At 36.3% G+C, this 23,406-nt stretch overlaps 1 protein-coding gene across 6 annotated transcripts in view; it reads left to right on the top strand.

The window, feature by feature from the left end:
• The window catches only part of DMXL2 (Dmx like 2), a 139,436-nt gene that overhangs the window by 80,592 nt on the left and 35,438 nt on the right, over positions 1-23,406 (top strand). For all 6 annotated transcript variants that reach the window (XM_046655233.1, XM_046655231.1, XM_046655232.1 and 3 more), the window contains 8 exons: positions 732-849; positions 4,472-4,591; positions 8,807-9,034; positions 10,617-12,293; positions 15,522-15,632; positions 18,956-19,125; positions 21,954-22,051; positions 22,496-22,661. In XM_046655233.1, coding sequence (XP_046511189.1) covers positions 732-849; positions 4,472-4,591; positions 8,807-9,034; positions 10,617-12,293; positions 15,522-15,632; positions 18,956-19,125; positions 21,954-22,051; positions 22,496-22,661 — 2,688 coding nt within the window. The remainder of the gene's footprint in view (positions 1-731; positions 850-4,471; positions 4,592-8,806; positions 9,035-10,616; positions 12,294-15,521; positions 15,633-18,955; positions 19,126-21,953; positions 22,052-22,495; positions 22,662-23,406) is intronic.

Below are 23,406 nucleotides of genomic sequence, written 5' to 3'. Positions count from 1 at the left end.
GTGAATTCTGTGGGGCAGCCATCTAATTTTCTTGACACACTTCCGTAATAAGCTTTTGTTTGGATCTAGCCTTTCCTCAAACGTAGCCATTTGTGTTGTCTTTACTCTTCTTCCCTGTGTGGTCCAAAAACATGATCATATAGCAGCTGACAGTGATGTTTCATCCATGCTTCTAGAAATCCTAGTTACTTACCTGCACATATGTTTCTCCAGAGATGTGTCGTCCGCACTGGCTGTTATAGGATCCCTCATAATTCCCACTGGACAGACTTATTGGGAGTAGTTTGAGGACCTTTCTGGTTTTTCTTTTTTCTTTTTGGTTCTTACGTAGAATTTAAAAAACCGAAGGTGTGCCGCACTAGTGTGCCTCACATAGTCAGCATGGCCTTCTCTAGCCAGGCTTGAGACCTGATAATTTTGAGCTCAGCATGGTGCAGATCACTTAACTATGTTTTTTGTTTTTGTTTTCTTGGTTTTTTTTGAGAAGCAAACCTATTGATTTGTTTTTGTTCGAGCTCCTCATTTCTGCTACGGCTGTAGCATCTCTGGAAGTGATTTTTCCCTGCCCAGGTCGTTCTAATGATTTTTCCTGTTGCTTTTTCCTCTCTAATTAGTCAGTTGATAAAGAATAGAAATTGTTAGATTTATTTCTTGTATACTAGTGTTCTTGGGGAGATGGTGGGTGAAAGAGAATTTCAAGGATAAAACTCTTCATTTTTTTACATTTGTAGTGTGGCACAAATACACAGTTGCTTCATGTGTTTCAAGAAGACTTCATTATAGGATATAAACCACATAAGGAAGATATGGAGAAAAAGGAAACAGAAATATTTTTTCAGCCATCACAAGGTACTTTTAAAACAATAGTCTTGAGTTTGCTACCTTACTCTTAAAAAATCTCCAAACTTTCATTGAGTCTGAATCTTTATATCAGAAGTCATCACTCCCATAATTTTTTACAGAACACCAGTGAAAATTGCTTGCTTGTAGGTGAAGAAGGCATGTGGATGAAAATTACTTTTCAAAGACAGTTTCACTGGGACGTAGACTTTTTCCAGGAAATGTTATTTATGAAACCTAGTTTGTTTTAAAAATTACCTTGAGTTGTTCAGCTCTAAAGTTAATTTGTTTTGATTGGTAGCAAGTTCCCTGTCGTGTCTTAGGCAAACCAGTTAATTTTAGTATAGGTTTTAAAATGTTCCCCCCAAATTGCTAAAGACTGTTGACAAACATCGAATGTAAGATCCTGTGTTGTGTGGTGTACCAGGAACCTCGGGTGCACTGTGAACTGAAGGTACCAGCTTACAGTTTCCCCTCTGAAGTGTAGTATTTCTTTTTTTGTGTGTGGAAGAAAGTAGTTTTCCATAAGACCTTTCAAGAACAAACCAGATGATTAGTTTATTTAGCTTAAAATGTTCCCTTTAGAATTTGTAACTTTATAATTATAAAAGTATCGTTTTTTAATTTTAACATAGGACGTATTGGATAGAGTACCTTCTGTTTGAAAGTAAGAAAGACATGTCCTACTTTAAGAATTCATTTTCTGGGATGAACACTTTTTAGTTTACAAGGCGTTTCCAGATACTTTATCTCATTTGGTTATAGTTTGTAAGTATCTACATGGACATATTCAATTTTCTTGATATAGCTTTATCACAGAATTATGTAGAGAAATTTAAGGAAAATATTTCTACTGAATTTATACAGATAATTTCCTTTTCTGGAAATCAGATCAGTGGGAAATCAGAATGAGTTCCTATCTTCTCTGAGGCTTAGCCCTCAAACATCCTTTCACTCCTCAGACTGCTAATTTTTTCCCCTTTCATGTGTCTTTATTCACATATCAGAACGTTTCTTCTTTTTAAGTTATTTAGTTTTATGTTTTTATGTCATGTTTTCAGTTTTATTTCACTGTCACATAACAGTACTGTTTAACATATTTAAAATTTGCTTTTCTGTAGTCTTTTGTCTTTACTTGGGTTAAACTTTTTTATATGCTTTCCAGCAAACCTAGCTACTGTTTATTATCCTATTTCTAACAGGAAATACGTGCCAACCTACTAGAAAACAATGCTTGTATAAAGTTGATATTTTTCTTTACAGTAGTTTTAATTGAAAGATTTGCATTTAAAAATATTTTTTATTTTCCTCTTTGGATATTTCTTTATGTCATTGTGAAATCAGGCCAAGAGATTTTTTCCAGTGCCCCTCGGTTTTCCTTTAGTTTTTGTGCCAGGTTTCTCTGATAATCTTCCTGATTTTATAGCTGTTTTCTTAAGGACTTGATATGTGTATTTTTCCTCTTCCCTGCCCCTCCCTTGTTTTGTACTTTCTCAGTTTTAATTAAAAATTAATTACTCTTAATTAAGAAAAATGCCAATTATATACAGAAGTAGAGTGCATAAATGAACCTCACTATGCCTGTAATTTAGACTGAAAATTTTAAGATTTAGTCACCCTTGCTTTATCTACCCTATTTTCTTTTTTTTTTCCTGAAATATTTTAAAGCAAAGCCAGCCATCTTGTTGTTTCATTCCTGTGTACTTCCATGTGCATTTCTAAAAATGACTTTCTTACATTGTAAAATAAAATTTCTCTGAGTTGTATAATAATTAGTCCTTATTGGCTTCATTCAGTTGTCTCAGAAACGTCGAGGTTATTTGTTTCTAATTTATTTGCATCTATATCAAGGTCCACACATGTTTCATTGTTTATTAAGACTCTTTTAATCTAAACTCATCCCCCTTATACCCTCATCATGCTGCTGACTTGCTTTAGAGAAAGTTATTTTATAGGAATTTCTCTGACTGGTTACTTGTGATGTCATTTAAGCTTTTTCCTATAAAGTGCCAGTTAGCTCTATAGACTTGGTGAGGTTCAGCTTCCTGGTCGATGCTATGTCCTTCATCCGTATCACATCAGAAGGAACATAATGAACATCACTCATTTCTAGCGATGCTAAGATTCAGAAGATTCAGGAGGTGGCTCCAAGGTAGTTTGCCAGCAATCTGTTATCTCATGGTTTCTTCCTTTGATATTGTTGCTTTTGAATCAATTATTAAGGATTGCAAAATTATGATTTTCTAATTTTATCCATTCTCATTTATTTAAAGAAATTTAAAGAATTTAAAGCATTTGTAAAGAAAAGCTTTCCCTTATCAACTGGAGCTATTTGGGTTCTTTGAAATACAGTTACTTTTAGGAAAGGCAGGATAAGTGTGTAGTTCTTTCCCTTTAATTGACAATTTCAGAGGAAGGAGTTTGTGCCCAAGTTACTGCCAGTGGTTACTGATGAATTTGTTGATATGGTTTGACTTTCTTTTTCTTTTGAGTATCATGAACCCATTTTTTTTTAAAAAAAAAACTATTTAAGAATAATATACATACCAAGAAGTACTCATAACGCTCATGGATTTTTATGTGCTTAGCAGATTTCAATCCGTTTGCAATCATTATTCTTTCTAATGCTCATATTGTCCTAAATTAGGTTAGTGAAGACCGTTTCAGGTTGGTCCTGAGACCTTTTGGCACAACCTCGTTATTCTTGGTAGTTTACTTTCTTTTAGGCACAACAAGATATCCCAGGCTCATCTTGTGATATCCTTTGCAAGAATGGAGTCGTCCCTCCCAACTCTTCCTTTGAATGGGGCATGGTATATAGAGACCACAGTTTGAGCTCTAGCTGTGCTCATTGCCAATGAGTGTCGTTATGGGTTTTCATTTTTAAGGAAAGTTTTTGTTGTCCTGTGTAGATTTCACTTTCATATATGAAAAGTGCAGTTGTCAACAGGGAAAATTATATACACAAGTAATGTCTTTTCATAAAAAAATGCTTATAATTTCTAAGAAGTCTCTTCTGTACCACCACCACTGCCCATCCCCCCCAGCTTTTAATTTTTTAAAAAAATGCTATTTTTATATAGGAAAAGCAAGATAAATGTTTATTTCATTCTTTTGTTTTAATTGTCCATTTGTGAACTAAAGGAATTAGTGCCCCAGTTACTTCGAGGGGCATCCAATGAGGCTGACTTGTGTTCTCTCTTCCTCTGTCCCTCTTGCTCTCTCTGTCTCTCTCTTCCTTTCCCTCCTCCTTCCATTCCTTCCTTCCTTTCCTTTTTTCCTTATATGCCCTTTCTCTTTTGGTGTTTTTATGAACTCATGGTTTTTTTATATAGTCAATGTGCTTTAATAAATTATATTTATTTTTATTCTCTGATGCTCTAATTGTCCCATCTTTGACCAATAGGTATCCCTTCCTGTGACTTTTGTGTACTTTTGACTTAGCCCCGTTAGTCTTTGATAGCTACCTAACTTTGGGCACAGAAGTTACGTAAAACTACTACTAAACATCTCTTCTTCCCCCTTCCTCCTGACTTCTTTGCATATCAAGAGATGTTCTTAAAAAGTGTCTTTTCTTTTAGTCCTATAGAAACACACTAACTTAAATTAAATCCTTTTCCTTTGAAAATAGGCTATCGCCCACCACCATTTTCAGAAAAGTTCTTTCTAGTAGTAATTGAGAAGGACAGCAATAATTACTCTATTCTCCATATGTGGCATCTTCATCTTAAATCCGTACAAGCCTGTTTAGGTAAGTAATTATATTACAATTTTTATGCAGAGATGATGTGAAATAAATTCATTTTACTGAATATGCTTTAGGTTGGTTAATTCTTTAAAATGAAGAGCCAGTGAACTGTAAATTGAGTTGCTGAATTGAAGTATCTATATGGCAAACTTTTAATTATAAGGTCATAAATCATTAATGAAACAGCTTAATCTAAAAACAGACCAGTTTTGGGGCACATTAGACATGTTAAAAAAAATAAAAGCTTGGTCTATTTATTTTTTTCAATTAATATTTATTGAATGCTTATTATGTTCTACATATCTGTCTCTATAAATCAGTTTTGCCATAGAATTAATATTGTACTTTTCTGTTGATTAATACACTACTTTCTGATACAGTGTACATTAGCTTTAGCATCACTAAGAGAAGCAGATTTGATATTTAGAAAAATGTGTCTGAGCATCTGAAGCTCAAAAGCAGAACTGTTTTGGTAGAACATTAGGAAATTCAACATTGATAAAAAATTATTTCAGCCATATTTTTGCTGTACACATTCATATTAATTTCTTAGCACTTTGGAAAATCTGTAATGTGAAGCAAAGACATTGATCATGGATCTTTCTGTTTAAAACAAACTTACTTTCCGAGAGAGATTCTTGGGATGAAGAACTGCACAGAGAGCCATATCCAACTGAATCTACTTCAAACTAGTTAACTCAAAATATTTGAGAGTTTTAAAAATATTTTACTATTTCTGGTGATTATATAATTTAACCCATGTTATACACATTAAATGTTTAATACAGTGCACTAATTATCTATGTGTGAATATATATATATATATATATTTTTTTTTTTTTTTTCCCTTTATAATCCACATTATCACATAACTGCATAAGTAGTGGTTCTAACTGGGCCATGAACTGCCGTAGAAAAGCCAGTGATTGAATAAAACCTTTCCCTGGGCTTAGTCTTCTTGATGGAGTAGGAATCTGAAAATTCTTTCAAATTCTTCGTGTTACATGTATTTTCACAGAAATGGAAGAGTAAAGGCATCTAAAACCAGCTCGTCAGGAAGAGAATTCTTAACCCACCAGAGGGTATATATTATTTTCTAGAGTTGGGCACAGAGCCAGGATGGTTCTGAAGAGATTAACAGAGGTAGAAACAGATCCTTGTGGTAGGACAGGAATTGTGTGATCCCTCTGTCTCCGTTGCTTATGAAGGAAGCGTCCTGCAGCTGTTCCCCTGAAGCAGGGCTAGTGTAGAGCTGCTTGCTTTATGACAGCAATAAAAGGTCACAGACGTCAGACTACGGTAGAGGCAAATGAAGAGTGTGCTCTCTTCAACTGTGGCAGAAGGCGTTCTGGATTCTAAGACTCACAGCAGAGTTAACATAGTGTATGTTGCCATTCACAGCTAATTCTTGAGTTTATCAGTGTTGAAAATCCTGGCAGAAGATGAAGTGATGGGCTTAAAATCGAGAAGGGGAAGAAATATGTTGAGTATTCCTGTAGGTGCCAGGAACTGAGATAGTTGCTTTGTCTATGTGGGATGTATATTATCTTCAGTTTACTAATGGAATGATGTTAACTAACTTGACCAGGTCCCACATCTAGTTTGTCACAGACCAAGTTTCAAAATCAGATCTTCTGGCTCCAAAGCCTTTTCTTTTTTTCTAGTTCTTATTTTCTTTCTTAGCTTGAGATATATGTTATAAAATTGCCTGGTTTACAAGAAGAGACATAGTGTAGCTCAGTCGTATTTTGTAGATGGAAGAAAGCCAGAGATGAAGGGCCCTGCTCAAGGAAACATATCTAGTCACTAACAGAGCCAGGAGCAGTACTTCTGTCTTCCAACTACTGATTCAAGTTTGTAGTCTTATTCCATTTTACAAAAAATGTTTTCAGATGTCTTATTGAGTTGTCTGCCATTATAAAATAGATTGAGATATTTAGGGCCAGCCCTGGTGGCCTAGTGGTTAAGTTTGGTGCACTCTGCTTTGGCGGCCCAGATTTGGTTTCCAGGCACAGACCTACACCACTTGCCTGTCAATAGCCATGCTGTGGTGGATGCTCACATACAGAAAGAGGAAGATTGGCAACAGATGTTAGCTCAAGGTGAATCTTCCTCAGCCAAAAAAATGAAAAAAAGATTGGCATGTTTAACATCCACCAGAACAAAAGGGGATGATTATCTCTTGGTATTCTGGTGCTTCTCGAGATGTACAAAGCAATGAGACATCATCTTTGCCCTTGATGAAGTCACAGTCTAAAGGGGGGATAGACACACAAATAAATAAATGTAACACAGAGCATCCCTCACATTTAACAGAAGCACAGATACCTGATCTGATTAGAGGTTTACACTTCCCTCTAGTGTGAAAGCTGGAAACTCTTTGCAAGAAGATCAAGGTCAATATGTTTTCCAAATCCAGTTAACTAATACTGTCGTAAATTTGTTTTAAACTTTTAATTTTTGCGTTTGTTCTTGAAATCGTTATTTTGTTTCAGGATTTGATAGTTAAGAGGCTGGTATTTTGGTATCTTCTTTGCCACTAGCTAAATAAATGACCTTAGGAAAATCCTTAAGTTCTCCAAGTTTAAATTTCTTCATCTATTAAGTGAGGCAGTACTTTGTTATTTCTCAAAGTTTGATTCATGCCCCATCTGTTTCAGAAACCCCTGGGCTGCTTATTAATGCAGATTTCCGGGATCTACCCCAAAACAACTGAATCAGTGTCTCTGTTTTTAGGCCCAGGAATCTTCATGTTAACAAGTTCCTCAGGCTTTCGATGTGTTTTGAAGGTTGAGAACATTGGACTAGATAACTTAAGGTTTTTTCTCTAGCTCTTACATGTTGTGATTCTTCCCTGACACATCCCTGTGATGGAGTTGGTGATGCTAAGAAAGAGTAAAATAGTAAAAAAATAATTTATCAAGTTAACTGAGGAAAATTCTGAAAATTGACCTTGTCTCCAGAGTACTTTTAAGAAACCATGTTTCTTTTTTTTATTATTTTTTTCTCGTTTTTTAAAATTGATGTCATAGTAGTTTATAAGATTGTGATATTTCAGTTGTACATTATCTGTCAGTCACCATATATGTGCCCTTTTACCCCTTATGTCCACCCCCCACCCCCTTCCTCTCTGATAACCTCTAATGTGTCCTCTTTGTCTATCTTCACATGTGAGTGAAATCATATGGGGTTTGTCTTTCTCAGTCTGGCTTATCTCGCTTAACATAATACCCTCAAGTTCCATCTATGTTGTTGCAAATGGGACATTTTTGTCTTTTTTATGGCTGAGTAGTATTCCATTGTAAGTGTATACCATATCTTCTTTATCCATTCATCAGTCACTGGGCACTTGGGTTGCTTCTATATCTTGGCTATAGTGAATAATGTTGCAGTGACCATAGGGGTGCATAGTCTCTTTGAATTATTGATTTGAAGTTCTTTGGATAAATACCCAGCAGTGGAATGGCTGGGTCATATGGTATTTCTATTTTTAATTTTTTGAGAAATCTCCATACTTTTTTCCATTGTGGCTGCACCAGTTTGCATTCCCACGAGCCGTGTATGAGGGTTCTCTTTTCTCTATGTCCTTGCCAACATTTGTTGTTTTTTGTCTTGGTAATTATAGCCATTCTAACAGGTGTAAGGTGATATCTCATTGTAGTTTTGATTTGCATTTCCCTGATGATTAATGATATTGAATATCTTTTCATGTGTCTGTTGGCCATCTGTATATCTTCTTTGGAAAAATGTCTCTTCATATCCGCTGCCCATTTTTTCATTGGATTGTTTGCTTTTTTGTTATTGAGTTGTATGAATTCTTTATATATTTTGGAGATTAACTTTTGTCAGATATATGGTTTGCAAATATTTTCTCCCAGTTGGTGGGTTTTTTTGTTTTGTTCCTGGTTTCCTTTGCTTTGCAGAAGCTCTTTAGTCTGATGAAATCCCATTTCTTTATTTTTTTCTCTTGTTTCCCTTGCCCAAGTAGATATAGTATTTGAAAAGGTCCTTGTAATAGTGATGTCAGAGAGTGTACTGCCTAAATATTCTTCCAGAAATTTTATGGTTTCACGTCTTACTTTCAAGTCTTTAATAGATTTTGAGTTAATTTTCGTGTATAGAAGAAATCGTGTTTCTTAAATGATAACAAAATATTCTAGCTCATGAGCGTAGTGATGATAGTAATATATTTCATAATTTTATAATTTATTTTCAAAGCTAAAACTTCAGAAGGTGTTTCATCGGAGAGTCTACTTTCAGTCCATGGGCAGAAGAATGTAGACTCTTCTCCGGAAACTTCTCCTAGTGTGAGCCTCATGCCTCATTCTTCATCAATTGCCAATCTTCAAACTGCTAGTAAACTTATTCTGAGTTCTAGACTGGTATATAGCCAACCTCTTGATCTCCCAGAAGGAGTTGAAGTAATAAGAGCAACACCGTCAGCAGGTAAGGTGACTCTAAGACCAGGCAGTTGTAGCTGAAGAGCAGTCTTCAGTGGATGAACTCTTCTGAAATAGGAGCTGTGTTGACATTGAAATAAAGATTTATTTTCTAGCAATGATACATCTGGTTATAGTTTCCTATGCTAAATGTAATCAGTTTGACAGAAAATGGTGTAAATATTTTTAAGTGAAGTTTCTTGCCTGCGTTATGATTTCCTATAAATAGGAATACTATGATAGTAAATTTGCAAAGAAAGAACAAGTATGTTCATTTGCGAATCATTGAAGCTTTTTTTTTAAGTTAAGGCTTTTTATCCACATTGTGCTAATCATGTCTCACTTTTATTAAGAGTGATTGAACAAGAGTTGTCAGATACTTTGGGGGAAAAATGTAGGATACAAGGCTAGAATAGAATAGTCTAGAATGATACTGACTTTAACAAGTTGGAAAGATAGTTTGGAGGGCAGGACTGGCAGCTGTATTTAAAATGATCTGTCCCACTTGTGGAATTGAAGAGTTCCTAGAATTATATTTTTGGGGAACCAAAATTGGAGGTTCAAGACTATTCCAGTTACTGGTGAACGATTTTAAGCATGAGGGTTCTCTTGTTAGTCCCTAAGATAGGGTTGAATTCAGAGTTGGAAAGATCACATTAAGAGTTTACTCTGGGCTTTTGTGGCAGGCGCAGATCTAGGCCAGTTTTTGAATCTTTCAAATATTTGGAAAGTCTGGGATAGACTCAAGTTTATTGGAATTGATAGTAATAAATTATATTTTGCAGGAGCTTAATAAAACACTTTCAAATGTCTTATTTGCTAGTAACACTGCAAGGGAGGTAGTAACACAATCCCTATTATTTAGGTGGTACAGGCTCAGATGTTAAAGTGGCTTTCTCACCATTATGAAGGTATTGGTGGACTGAAACTTGAATGCAGGTCTCTGACCCCGATCTTAATCACCGTCACCTCTTATCTTCTAGGTGACAATAGACAAGCAGTGTTAGTCTTTGACAGTCAGGAATAAATATGAGGGTTTTTGTTCAGTGTTAAGAGAGCAGGAGTTAAACCTGGTGAAAGGAGTGAGATCTCGTGGTCTGTTTGGCTGTCTGAAAACATTTGGACAGTAGGGGTAGATCTGGTGTCTGGATTATTTGAGGGTGGGTTAGGGGCATTTGAAGGACAGATTGTAATGACTATTTAAATATCTGTGATGAAAGTGATAAAAGAGAGCATGAAAGTCCAGAGAGGCATGTTGTGGTGAAGGCATATATAAGTTATAGCAGATAAAAGATTTATTGATTAAGGGTTGACTTGTTTCATTGCTTTTGCATTTTATTTTAGTGAAATATTTGCCTCATGTAGACTTAATTACCTACAAACAAATGAGATGATTATTACTGCATATTTTGATTTTACCAATGGGCTGTTCCGACTTCTATAGAGTTGGACACTAGGTGGGGAGGGAACTGCAGAGTTATTCTGAAGAAGCTCTTAGTGGCTTTGGATTTATCATATTCTAGAATTTACTTATTAGCGTATTATTTTGTGGTGCTGTTATTATGACTATCTGCTTTTTCTTTTTTAAGGGCATCTGAGTTCCTCTTCAATTTATCCAGTGTGCCTCGCACCTTATTTAGTGGTTACAACTTGTTCTGACAATAAAGTACGCTTCTGGAAGTGTAGTATGGAAACCAACCTACAAGGTCAAAGTGATGAGAAGGAAACCTATCACTGGAGGAGATGGCCCTTGATGAATGACGAAGGAGAAGACAATAGCAGTACAGTGAGCATTGTGGGAAGACCAGTTGCTGTTAGCTGTTCATACACAGGTCGTCTTGCGGTGGCTTACAAACAGCCTATCCACCACAATGGTTTTGTTTCTAAAGAATTTTCCATGCATGTTTGCATATTTGAATGTGAATCTACAGGAGGGTCAGAATGGGTTTTAGAACAAACAATTCATCTTGATGATTTGGTCAAGGTTGGGAGTGTACTTGATTCAAGGGTCAGTGTTGATAGTAATCTGTTTGTGTACAGCAAATCAGATGCACTTTTGAGCAAGGATAGATATCTTATTCCGAACATCAAGCATTTGGTACATTTGGACTGGGTATCAAAAGAAGATGGCTCCCACATTCTCACAGTGGGAGTTGGTGCTAATATCTTCATGTATGGACGGCTTTCAGGAATTGTGACTGAGCAAATCAACAGTAAGGATGGAGTAGCTGTCATTACTTTACCACTAGGTGGTAGTATCAAGCAAGGAGTTAGGTCCAGATGGGTTCTTCTTAGATCTATAGACTTAGTGTCTTCTGTTGATGGTACTCCTTCACTGCCTGTTTCTCTCTCTTGGGTAAGAGATGGGATATTGGTGGTAGGAATGGATTGTGAAATGCATGTATATGCACAGTGGAAGCATGTTGTCAAATTTGGAGACATTGAAGCTGATGGTCCTGATGCAGAAGAGACAGCAATGCAAGATCATTCTGCCTTTAAATCTAATATGTTGTCAAGAAAAAGTATTGTTGAAGGAACAGCTTTTGCCGATGATGTTTTCTCTTCACCCACTGTAGTTCAAGATGGTGGCTTATTTGAGGCTGCACATGTACTTTCCCCTACTCTCCCACAGTATCATCCAACTCAGCTGTTAGAATTGATGGATTTAGGGAAAGTTCGAAGAGCTAAAGCTATTCTCTCTCATTTAGTAAAATGTATTGCAGGTGAAGTTGCAATAGTTAGAGATCCTGATGCTGGAGAAGGAACTAAGCGACATCTTTCTCGAACCATTAGTGTAAGTGGTAGTACAGCAAAGGATACAGTTACCATAGGCAAAGATGGTACTCGAGATTATACTGAGATAGATTCCATTCCTCCACTACCACTGTATGCATTGCTTGCTGCAGATCAAGATACAACATACAGAATTTCAGAAGAAAGTTCCAAAATACCACAGAGCTATGAAGATCATACCAAAAGTCAACCAGAGGATCAGTATTCAGAGCTGTTCCAAGTCCAGGATATAACAACGGATGATATCGATTTAGAACCAGAAAAGAGGGAAAACAAATCAAAAGTAATAAATCTTTCTCAATATGGACCAGCTTACTTTGGCCAAGAACACGCTAGGGTACTTTCAAGTCATCTCATGCACTCAAGTCTACCAGGCCTTACCCGTCTGGAGCAGATGTTCCTGGTAGCTTTGGCTGATACAGTGGCTACCACCAGTACTGAGCTTGATGAAAGCAGAGATAAGAGTTACTCAGGTAAATGCTCTCACTAAAAGTTTAGAAAGTTGTCATTGATAGAACTATTTGTGTTATCTACATAATGACTCATATATTAAATTGCAATCTTTTTATAAACCTTACAGGGGAAAGACCTCTCTAATAGACAGTTACTGTTACATAATATGATTAGTTGTGAAAGAAAAGAATAGGGGGTAGCTATAACCTGCACATATGACTTCATGGACTGGTGATATATGTGTGCATTCTCACTTGAGTTTTTTTTTTTTTTTTAAAGATTTTATTTTTTCCTTTTTCTCCCCAAAGCCCCCCGGTACATAGTTGTGTACTCTTCGTTGTGGGTTCTTCTAGTTGTGGCATGTGGGACGCTGCCTCAGCGTGGTCTGATGAGCAGTGCCATGTCCGCGCCCAGGATTTGAACCAACGAAACACTGGGCCGCCTGCAGCGGAGTGTGCGAACTTAACCACTCGGCCACGGGGCCAGCCCCTCTCACTTGAGTTTTTACACTGAAACCTTTGTATGATTTCAGATTTATAGTCTTCTGTTTCTTTCAAACAGATTGATTCCTATGGTTTATTTTTTTTACTTTTAGTGATAATAATGGCCTATTTGTTTATTTTACTATTGAACCATGAGGCTTATAGGGACCTCATGGGGCTCAACTTGTTCATCTTCCCATTTCTAGGTATAAATAATTTTTTACAGCTACCTAATTTTCTCTAAAAAGTCTGTTGAGAAAGAGGTTTTCATACATTTTAATGTAATGTGTCTTGCTTAATTCATTGTGTAACCAGAAAATTTTTGGCTGCCTCCTGAAACTAGATTCCATTCTCTTTTATGCAGACAGTTGAAGGTAATGATGTTGATTGTAAATGATGGCATTAGCAAAGGAAACTGGAAATTATTGATCATTCCTTCTTTCAGTCAGTATTGTGATTGGACAATTGCTATGTGGCTTTATGGACTTTATCCTATTTAATTATCACAGCAATCTAGCAGGTGGCTATTATTATACTTAATTTTATGGATGAAGATGCTGACCTTAGGGAGTTGTGACTTATTTAAGATCATACAGATATTAAGTGGCAGAACTGGGGTTCATTTGTGAATAAATCATCGCCTCCAAGCCTATATTCTTTTAACTGTTTCACAAGATTTCTAAATTTGAGGAAAAGGCTGTTCCTCAAAGCCACCTGGAATATATCTCTTCCTATAGGTTTATATTCTTAGATTCCCGAAGTTTCCTCTTCTGTAGGTTAAAATAACTAGAAACCTTAGAGGGTTTGCCTATGACCTGTTTTCTCATGATGTTAATTTTAAGAAAATTGTAATCATTCTGCTGTTGTGTGCAATAGAGCAAGACTCCCCCCAGAACAGACTTAATTAAGCCTTCATTGCAAACTTAATATATATTAGAGTTTTTACTCTGGGACCTTAAGAAAGTACGCATGCCACAATCCATGAAAAATAGTTTAAATTTCTAAGACAGAACTATATTATTGGCTAGGCATTATAAAAATGCCTCACCTTGGTCACAGTGGACTTTCATGAGGTAGATAAGGCAGGAATGAATGTCTCCATTTCACAGGTGGGAAACTGAAGCTCAGAGAGTAAATAAGTTGCACATCTCAGTAAATGGATTCTAAGTAAATGAATTCTTCCATTTGTTCAGGTGAGACAACTTAGAGGCATTCTTGACTCTGCTTTCTCTCCCACCCCATATCCAGTCCATTGGCAAATGCTCTCAGTTCTACTCTCTCTAGAATCCAGTCATTTCTCATCACCTCTCCTGTTACCACTCTGGCCCAAGTCACTGTCACCTCCGCCCTTTTTGTTGATAAAATCTCCTACACTGCTTCGTTCTTGTTACCTCAGTCTGTTTTCACATAGGAATTGGTGATCATTTTAAAACAAAATCACATTAAATGTCTCCTCTGCTCAACATAGACCAGTGGCTTCCCATCTCACTCCAGAAAGAAAGCCAAATGCTGCAGTGGCCTACAAGGCCTCGTGTGATCCGTGCGCATTTCCACTCTACTGCATTGGCCCCTGTGCTGTCCCACAGACACACTCAGCCCCTTCCTTCTCAAGGTCTTTGCGCATATTGTTTGTTCTTCACAGAATGCTCTTCCAGATTTCTCTGTGGCTCATTCCCTCACCTCCTCAGATTTCTCCAGAAATGTCATCTTACTGGAAAGTTGTTCCCTGGCCACAGTATTAAAATAGGACCCCCTTACTCTGGCACTCCCTTTGTCTCAGTCCTGCTTTGTTTCTCCCCATGGCATTAATTTCCACTTGACACATTACTTATTTGTTTACTGTTTGTCTCTGTCTCCTAAAATGTAAGCTCCGTGGGAGTAAGGACTTTGCCTTACTCACTGCCAAATCTCCCGTACCTGAACTGTGCCTCTCGTGTAGCAGGTGCCTGATTTGTTGAATGAATAAATAAGTGAATGGATGAATGAATATAGCTAATGGGAAGTAGACCTGGAACTTGAACTTGTGACAATTTAAAACGTTTTTTTCCTTCTAGAAAATATTATTTGATTCGACATGCTGAGTACTTCCTAAGTGGCAGTTACTGGGCTGGGTGCTGTTAATACTTTCGCATTGCTTTTATGCAACAGTGGCTGTAGTTCTGATTAATGCTTGCCACACTTTCATACCTCTGTTCGACTTTTGACTAAGAGTGAATTTCTGGAATCAAGGTTAAGGTTCAGCCATAACTTTGTAACGGTAGCCTGGGGAATCAAATTTCAAATCTTTGACAGTACTATATTTTAGATGAGCTAACCAGCCTAGAAAATATCACTTATTTAATTATATAATAATGATTTCACTTTAGTTATATAATTCTTATCTTTAAATCTCATCTGAATTCGTGTAGGAACTGTTTTTAAAAATTTTGCCTAATTTACTATAGTTAATATGTTTCTTATTAGATTTCAAAATTTCTCTCCTTTTCATTTATTATGAATAGCTATAAATACTATTGTTACCTGTACTACCAGGTGATTATATTTCACCAGTCATTTTTCGTTTGGGAGTTTTAGTATTTACATATTTTTTTGTAAAGTTATATGTTTTTTATAAAGATATTAAAGTGTTCACAAAGGAGTACACTCAAAAATATATATTTTGTGTAAATTATTACTACTAAGTTTAATGTTTATTTTCTAACTTTTTGTTGGTTTGTGACCCATTGCATTCCACTTCCTTAAACAGATGTTCTGTTTGCATTGCAGGACGAGATACATTAGATGAGTGTGGTTTGAGATACTTACTAGCTATGCGCTTGCACACGTGTCTTTTGACCTCACTGCCTCCTTTATACCGAGTACAGCTACTTCATCAAGGTATTAACTCCTTGTTTGAACCTTGGCACACCTTTTATTTGGTCTTCAAGTGATTGGTGTATTCATATTTGTGTATAAGCATTAGGTGAATCATTATATGCATACCTCTCAGAAGCCTTATGATCTTCCTGTCACATTGTACCCACTTACCATTTTTCTCTGTGTCTTTCAGCTCTGTTCTGTGACTTGTGCTCATCTATCTCAGTTCCTCAGACTTTAATCACTAAAGCTGTAGTAGCTTAGGAGTAAACCTGAGGTTGTAACCCAAAGTGGCCCTGAATTTCTTTGACATCTGATGTCTTTTCTTTAAAAGTTATGTGTATTTTGCCGTATGTGTTACGATTTATGTTTATTTTAATGTAACCATTATGTTCTAAGGTACTTACTCACAGGTAAATCTGGTATTTCAGAAACATCTGCCGTATAGTAATCTAGTAGATTTGCGTACTCCCAGCATGCTGCCACACACCCTGATCTGAGACGTAAGGATTTATATAGGCCCTCTTACTTACAGATTAAAACATTGAAACTATAGTTTAAAGCCACCTGCTCAAGATATAGGGCTATTTATTAATAGAGTTGGAATTAGAATCCCAGTCCAGTGCTCACTTTATTAAACGATGTCCCTTCTGAAAGCAGCGTGCTGGACGCAGCCCCGTAAAACGTGCGTTCGTATTGCAGGACCTAGAACACCAGGCCTGATAGTTTGTTGTTATTACTCATAGCACTCGCTGTTTACCTCAATAAATGTTCTTTGAAAATATGATTCTAAACAGCTGTCTAATATTCTGCCATGTGTATAAACTATATCTCATCTATCCAGTCCTTTTTTTTTCTTTTGCTGAAGAATATTAGCCCTGAGCTAGCATCTGTAGCCAATCTTTCTCTCTCTCTTTTGTTTTTTGCTTTACAAAGATTAGCCCTGAGCTAACATCTGTGCCAGTCTTCCTCCGCTTTATATGTGGGTTACCACCACAGCATGGCTGTTGAGTGGAGTAGGTCCATGCATGGGATCCGAACCTGTGAACCTGGGCTGCCGAAGCAGAGCTCACTGAACTGAACTACTAGGCAGTGAGGCCTGCCCTCCAGTCCTTTATTTTTGAAACAGATTGTGCTGGGGTTTTTTTCTACTTGAATTATCACTGTAATGAATGTTCTTATAACCTTGCATATAAATATTTATGTATATATCTGATTATTTCCTCAAGTTAGTTTTCTAGCAGTGGAATTATTGAATCAAAGGGCTTGAAAATTCTTAAGGCTTGGTAAGTGTTGCCACGGTCGGAAAGACTGTGCTCATTTACATTCCCAGAGGCCATGTGTGATGATGCCAAAATGCAACAAATTGCCAACATTTGATATTATCACTTTAAACAATCTCTGCCATTGAATAGGTTTAAAAAGTGGTGTGCAAGGTTCTTTTAAATTTTAGTTTCAAATGATAGTCAAATGGTACTAAATCACTTAATGACAATTGTGTGCATTACCTAGGGAGATCTAAAACACCTCAGACTTCTAAATCTTTGTCAACTTCCATTTCCCCTCTGACTACAGTTAAAACATTGGAGATAGAAGTGACTGGAGTTGTAGGTGATGTCCTGGGAACAGTTTGCAGGGAAAAAATTAAGTAGCCAGTCTATAGATAGAAAAGCTAGGAACAGAGAGTAACTGCAAAGAATAGCTTGTCATTGGTAGGCAAGTAAAAATCAGTGCCTGTTGGGGCCTCTATTCTTTTTCTTCCTAATACTTTTTGTCACCTCTAATAGTTAGGTTTCCAAATGCATTCACTGCTCTCTTAATCTTGCCTTCTGAACCTAATTCCTTTGACATGCTTCTATGTATTTTTGTTTCCTCTTAATCGTACCAAAGACTTAATTAATCAAATTTTATTTAAGGGTATAGAATGCAATATATTTTATATTATTCTTTTATATTATAAATTTCATATCAGCAAAAGTATCTGTTTTTGCATTGCTATATAATAGCAATTTCTAAAGCAAAATGTTGGTTATTTGATGTAGTTTTTTCTTAAATCAGACAAAGATTTAAGTAGTGAGAAAATCTGCCTTTTAGATTCTGAAAAACTACAAATTGATGTTATTAAATTTTGTCATTTTTTTCCCTCTAAATTTATAGTGGCAGTCAAGGCTTGTGGTGATTTTGTGATGTGACTTCAAACACAGTTGTGTATAAATACTAGCAATGAAAAATTTAAAAGATTTAAGTTTATTGTCCAAAGTAGTCCTCATAGTTTTTCCTTTTGTACTTTCTAAAGCAATTATTCTGAAGCAGTAATTATTAGAAAAGCTTTCAACTGCATGAGATATATATATATAGTAGTTGTTAATGAAAACAATTATCTGTAGTAACGTTGATGGCCTTGTAGCATTGAGAGGCCTGCATTGTAATGTGACTATCATCGACCCCAGACGTTTCTTTGTTTCCAAAGTGGGTTCACATAGATGGCCCCTCGGACTAATCTGCTCCATCCTGAGGCTCCTCTGGGTGCTTCTCAGTGTTCCCACTCTCTGTCACCACTGTGTGGTTCATTCCCTCATGTTTCCTCTTCACTTGCTCTGAGTGCAGTAAAGTGCTATCTGTAGTTAAACTATTGGTAAATTCATTTGTACTCCCAAGTCTGATGATGTCCCTAAACCCATTTTGTTGTCTCTAAATATGGCCTAGATCTCTGTCAGTCATCTACCAGGGCCCAAAATACTTGCCATATACCCTCTGTATTAGGCAGCCTTAAATTACTTTTAACTCAAGGCACTAACGACGGAGGAGCATGCCTCCTGACTGTTGTCCCTTGGAACTCCTATGAAGTTTAGCACTTGCTTTCAAATGCTGTTTAGCTTCTTGGCCCAAGGGAAGAAGGGGGCAGTTTTCAGTATTCGGTACTAAGGAATATGGTCCGCATGCAAGTGGCGCTGTCAAACAACACCCAAGCACGTGGGCCAAGGTACTTTGCCTTGACCAAAGCTTTCACTGTTGCTGAGTTTGGTGTGGGTACACGTGAATGGCTCAAAATTCAGATATCTTTCTTTCCAGCAATTAAGTTTTAGAGTCTCTATTTTTGCAGGGGAAAAAAGCAAATACATTTGGGAAAAAGATAGAGATTTTGGTTTTGTGTATCCTGTCACTGATCTTATGTTTAGAAGCTTATAGTATAAAATCCTGAATGATGAAAGACTTCCTTTCGTGTTTTTTTTTTTCTGCTTGAAAATTCTTTCCAAGATAAATGAATATATGACTATGTGGAAAATTGTTTTTGTTCTTTCTGATACAGTTCTGAAGGTTATTATTTTGTATTTCTAATTTAGGTGTGTCTACTTGCCATTTTGCCTGGGCTTTTCATTCTGAGGCTGAGGAAGAACTGATTAATATGATTCCAGCAATTCAGAGAGGGGACCCTCAGTGGTCTGAGTTAAGAGCTATGGGAATAGGTTGGTGGGTCAGGAATATTAACACTCTTCGAAGATGCATTGAAAAGGTAACTTACTTCATTGGATTTTGAAGTTAAGGAAAAAAGTCTTGTCTTAAAGAGTAAGGGTATTATCTTCCAGAAAACCTATAGTGGAGAATTAGTTTGTAAATCTTGAGAATTTCTTAAATGAAAATCTTTGGAGACTCCAAAAACTTGACCCTTATAAAATGTCCACGCAGTATATCAATTGTCTTTTGCTATATGTACTAAGTTTATAATATATTAATGGAATAGTGATATTTTCTCCTATCAGTTGAAGTGTGTCCTAGTTTAAGAAAATACAAAAATCTACATTCAGAAAGTAAACTTCAGTTCTTATCAGTTATATACATTATATTAAAAAAATCATTCTTTTTATATAAAGGATCCTCTGCATGCCTAGTTTGATAAATAGCAAACCTTCTCTGCACAATTAAAATACCATTCAATAAAAATTTTGGTTTGTGTGCACTTGAAGGACATATCTGTGGCACAAAGGAAACATATAAATTTTTAAACAGTTTTTTAGAATTAGTTTTCTGGTAAAACTTTTTAAAAAAAGTTTGTTAGTGGAAGCTGAAAGTTCTTCTGTGTTCTAGAAACTAACCATTATTGAACACCTGCCATTTTCCAGGTTTGGTGCTAGTTGCTTTTCATGAATTGTTTCATATAATCTTCTCATCAACCCCGTGGTACCCTCTCCATCTTACGCCTGACAGAACTAAGACTCAAAGAGATTAAGTTGTAACCAGCCCAAATTCCCATCATTTATATAAGCATTAGGTTTAGTCTGTGTCTTTTCTACTCTGTCAGGGTTAGGAAAGTGGAATTCTCATTTATCGATTACTTTCAGGAATCCATTGACATTCCCTGAAGTATAATTAAGGATACTACATTGGTGAAGTAGTGGGTTTCTCTCTCCCAAGGATGCAGAGAGCCCTCCCTGTTTTATTCCCCTGCAGTAGTTCTCCAACTTTAGTGTCAGAAGGATCACCTGGCAAACTTACTTAAAATGTGTCTCTTCCAGTCCCGTTCCCAGAGATTTTCATTTGGTAGGTTGGGGGTGGGAGGGCTGCGGCATCTTCGTCTTCAGAATCTCCTGTGATCATGATGTTCGTGGTCCTCAGATCACAGTTTGAAATGTGAGTATAGAAGAGTCATTTCCCTGCTACATGTAAGGCAGCCGAGGAGATACCACCATTTCTCCTCTCAAAATGGGCACAAGTGTAAGAAGGAATTTGCTCTCAAACCAACCAAAAAATGTAGTTTCTGGTATAGGGAAAGTTAAATGCTATAGCATGTAAATAACACGGTAGCTACATTAAATTTTTTACATCCCAAAGCAGTGGAACGAAGAGGACATATTTTATCTGAAATGTTTCAGGTGTTGTCTAGAAAGACCTCTTTAATTTCTTGTCAGCAATGTGTGTGTCATTATAATTGAGTATTTCTGATATATACATATGATTTATTTCCACACGTAACTTCTCTCTCAAAATTAAATCAAAGGGATATGTAAATTTGTTGTTTGTCTTGAGGTATATGTTGTAAATCCTTAGCTGAATATTGAATAAAAATTTCTCTACAAATTATTAAACATATTGAAGCACCAAGTTAAATGATGGGCAGAGAAAATGCTAAAAAAAAAGAGGACGAGAAATCAGAGTATGGAGAGTAAAATATTTCTGTGATGCGATTTTAGGTGTCTTCTCCCCTCACTCCCATGCTTGGTAGCTTCCTGCTTCACCTGTTAGTCACTGTGAGCTAATAAAACAGCCGTTGTTTTTTATTGTTATACCTCTCAGTTTAGTGATTTGCAGGGGTTATCTGAGTATCTTTCAGAAATAAAGTACAGTCTCTATGGTATTGTGTTCAAAACAATTCAATTATAGACAATGTACTGGCTTAATAATTTTTAAATTTATACTGAGTTGATTTGTTCTGTATAAATTCAGCACCTTTGGTTGTATGGCTCAAAGGAGGTTATCAATTATAATGCGTGGAGAATTCCGTGCTCATTGAGACTTTTCCTCCTGGAATTTCTAAAAACTAAAATTTGTAAGCCCTTTAAAATAACAGAGCTTCAACCTTCTACATTTTAATTACATGCCAGAAAGAATGTGCCGATCCTTCAGAATTGTCACAATTTGGTTGAAAAATACCAGAAAAGTGTGTTTTCTAAAAAGTCTATTTAAAAAAACTGGAACATTAATTTTTGTCTGTAGTTTTTAAAATATGTGTGTGTGATTGGTATTTATTCACAGGTGTCTGTATCAGTATTAGTTGAGAGAGCTTTAAATTGTGACATCTCATACCATACAAGTTAGCATTTTGACTTTTACAAGACATTGAGAAATGTAATATGGTTAACTTTCAAGAAAAAGGTCACGTCTATTGAATACTCTGCCTTCTTTATTGTTTCCTACATTAGACAGTTTTATCACTATGTGCGTTCTAATCCCTTTTCCACTCTACTGTGTGACCCTAGGCAATTCACTTAACCTCTCTGTGTCTCAGTTGCCTCATATGTAAAATGGGGATAATAATAGTACTTCATGGATTGCGGTCATTCAATAAGATAAATGAAAGGTGCTTAGACTGGTGCCTGGTACGTGGTAGGTAGTCAGTAAATGCTAGTGGCTATTAATATTTTGATGACAATTACTGTTAGGCAAATGGTTGTGTCTAGGAGTGTGTATTAAAGCTACTGGAGATTGTGGAACAGAGCCAGCTTTTCCCATCTGCGTAGTGTCTGTCAGCCGTGGACGTAGCAGGGAAGCATTAATTGTTGGTTAATTGGTTGTAATTCTTTTATCACAGAGTTAATTTAATATGATACTGTATTCACCATGTAGGTCGCCAAAGCTGCTTTTCAGAGGAACAACGACGCCTTGGATGCGGCCTTGTTCTACCTTTCCATGAAGAAGAAAGCGGTGGTGTGGGGTCTGTTTAGGTGAGTTGCCTCAGCGCTCAAGGCAGTTTAATGGAATGAGGATCGTGCTGTTAATCAGAAACCTCGTGCTTTCAAAAGTAATTCAATGTATGACCTTGATCCAGTGAGCTTGCTTCTGTGTGCCTTGGCTCCTCATCTGTAAAAAATGGGCAAAATATCTTTTCAACTTAACCGAAAGAGTGGGATGTTGTTAAGAAAGAAAATTTGGTCAAAGCACTTTGGAAAATAAAAACTTCTCTTGCTTCCTGTTTATGTTTATATCAGGCGTTTGAGCTTTCCCTGTTAACTGAAGTGAAGAGAAGCCTGCTGACACATACCCATCCCTGAAGTTGTTTTTCTAGATGGATGCTTGAGGTTTTTATTTTCTACTTCCACATGTTCTGTAAAGGATTCAAAATATTTGAAGATCGGTTTAACCACTGATGTTCGTGCTCTGGTTCCCAGGTCACAGCATGATGAAAAAATGACAACATTTTTCAGCCACAACTTCAATGAAGATAGATGGCGTAAAGCCGCTTTGAAAAATGCTTTCTCTTTACTTGGAAAACAACGCTTTGAACAGTCTGCTGCTTTTTTCTTGTTAGCTGGCTCCTTGAAAGATGCCATAGAGGTATAAATAAAAAACTGTGCTGTGAAAGGCTTGTAAGAAATGGAAAACCTGAAAAGGTCGTAGAGAAGAGCGTCATTTCTTGTCGTGTTTGTAAGGGCAGAGATAACTATAGAGGTTACTGAACATAAATAGTGGCACTGTGATAAATGACATTATAAATAAACAAATTCAACTGAGAAACATAAATAAAATTTTATATCAGGGAATATTGCATTTCAAGATAATTATATGCATTTCAAGTATAACTGTACGAAAAGATGGCAAAAAATTGCTTATGAATGTCTTTTTCCTGGGCATCGTGTGATTCTGAACTATTTGAAGTATATATAGATCATAACCTCCTTATCCAGTGCAGAAAGGCAGATATTTTAAGTTCTTTTTCTTCTGATTTCTAAAGGAAATTCAGAGATCAGGAACTAAAATTGCAATTTGTACTGTTTTGTAATGTAGTTGTTTTAGATAGTAGAAAATAAATGTGGAGAGGTAAAATTTTGCGTTTTTTAATATATAGTCCTGGTAGCTAATGAAGAGAGTAATTACATGTGTTTCTGTTTAAATCTTCGTCTTGGGATGCTTACACTTATTATGAACAATCCAACCAGGCAAAGGGAAACTAGAATTGGAAGTAATACGTGATAGAAGAAATAGGAAATATCCCAAAAGTGAAAGTACTTTAAATTTAGAATTGGTCATATTTTCAAAATTATCTTAGGTGTAAGATTTTTTAAAATAACAAATGTTTCTA

The sequence above is a fragment of the Equus quagga genome, chromosome 2, assembly GCF_021613505.1.
Source record: "Equus quagga isolate Etosha38 chromosome 2, UCLA_HA_Equagga_1.0, whole genome shotgun sequence".
NCBI classification, from domain to species: Eukaryota; Metazoa; Chordata; class Mammalia; order Perissodactyla; family Equidae; genus Equus; species Equus quagga.
This window is presented reverse-complemented; position numbering and strand designations above follow the sequence as displayed.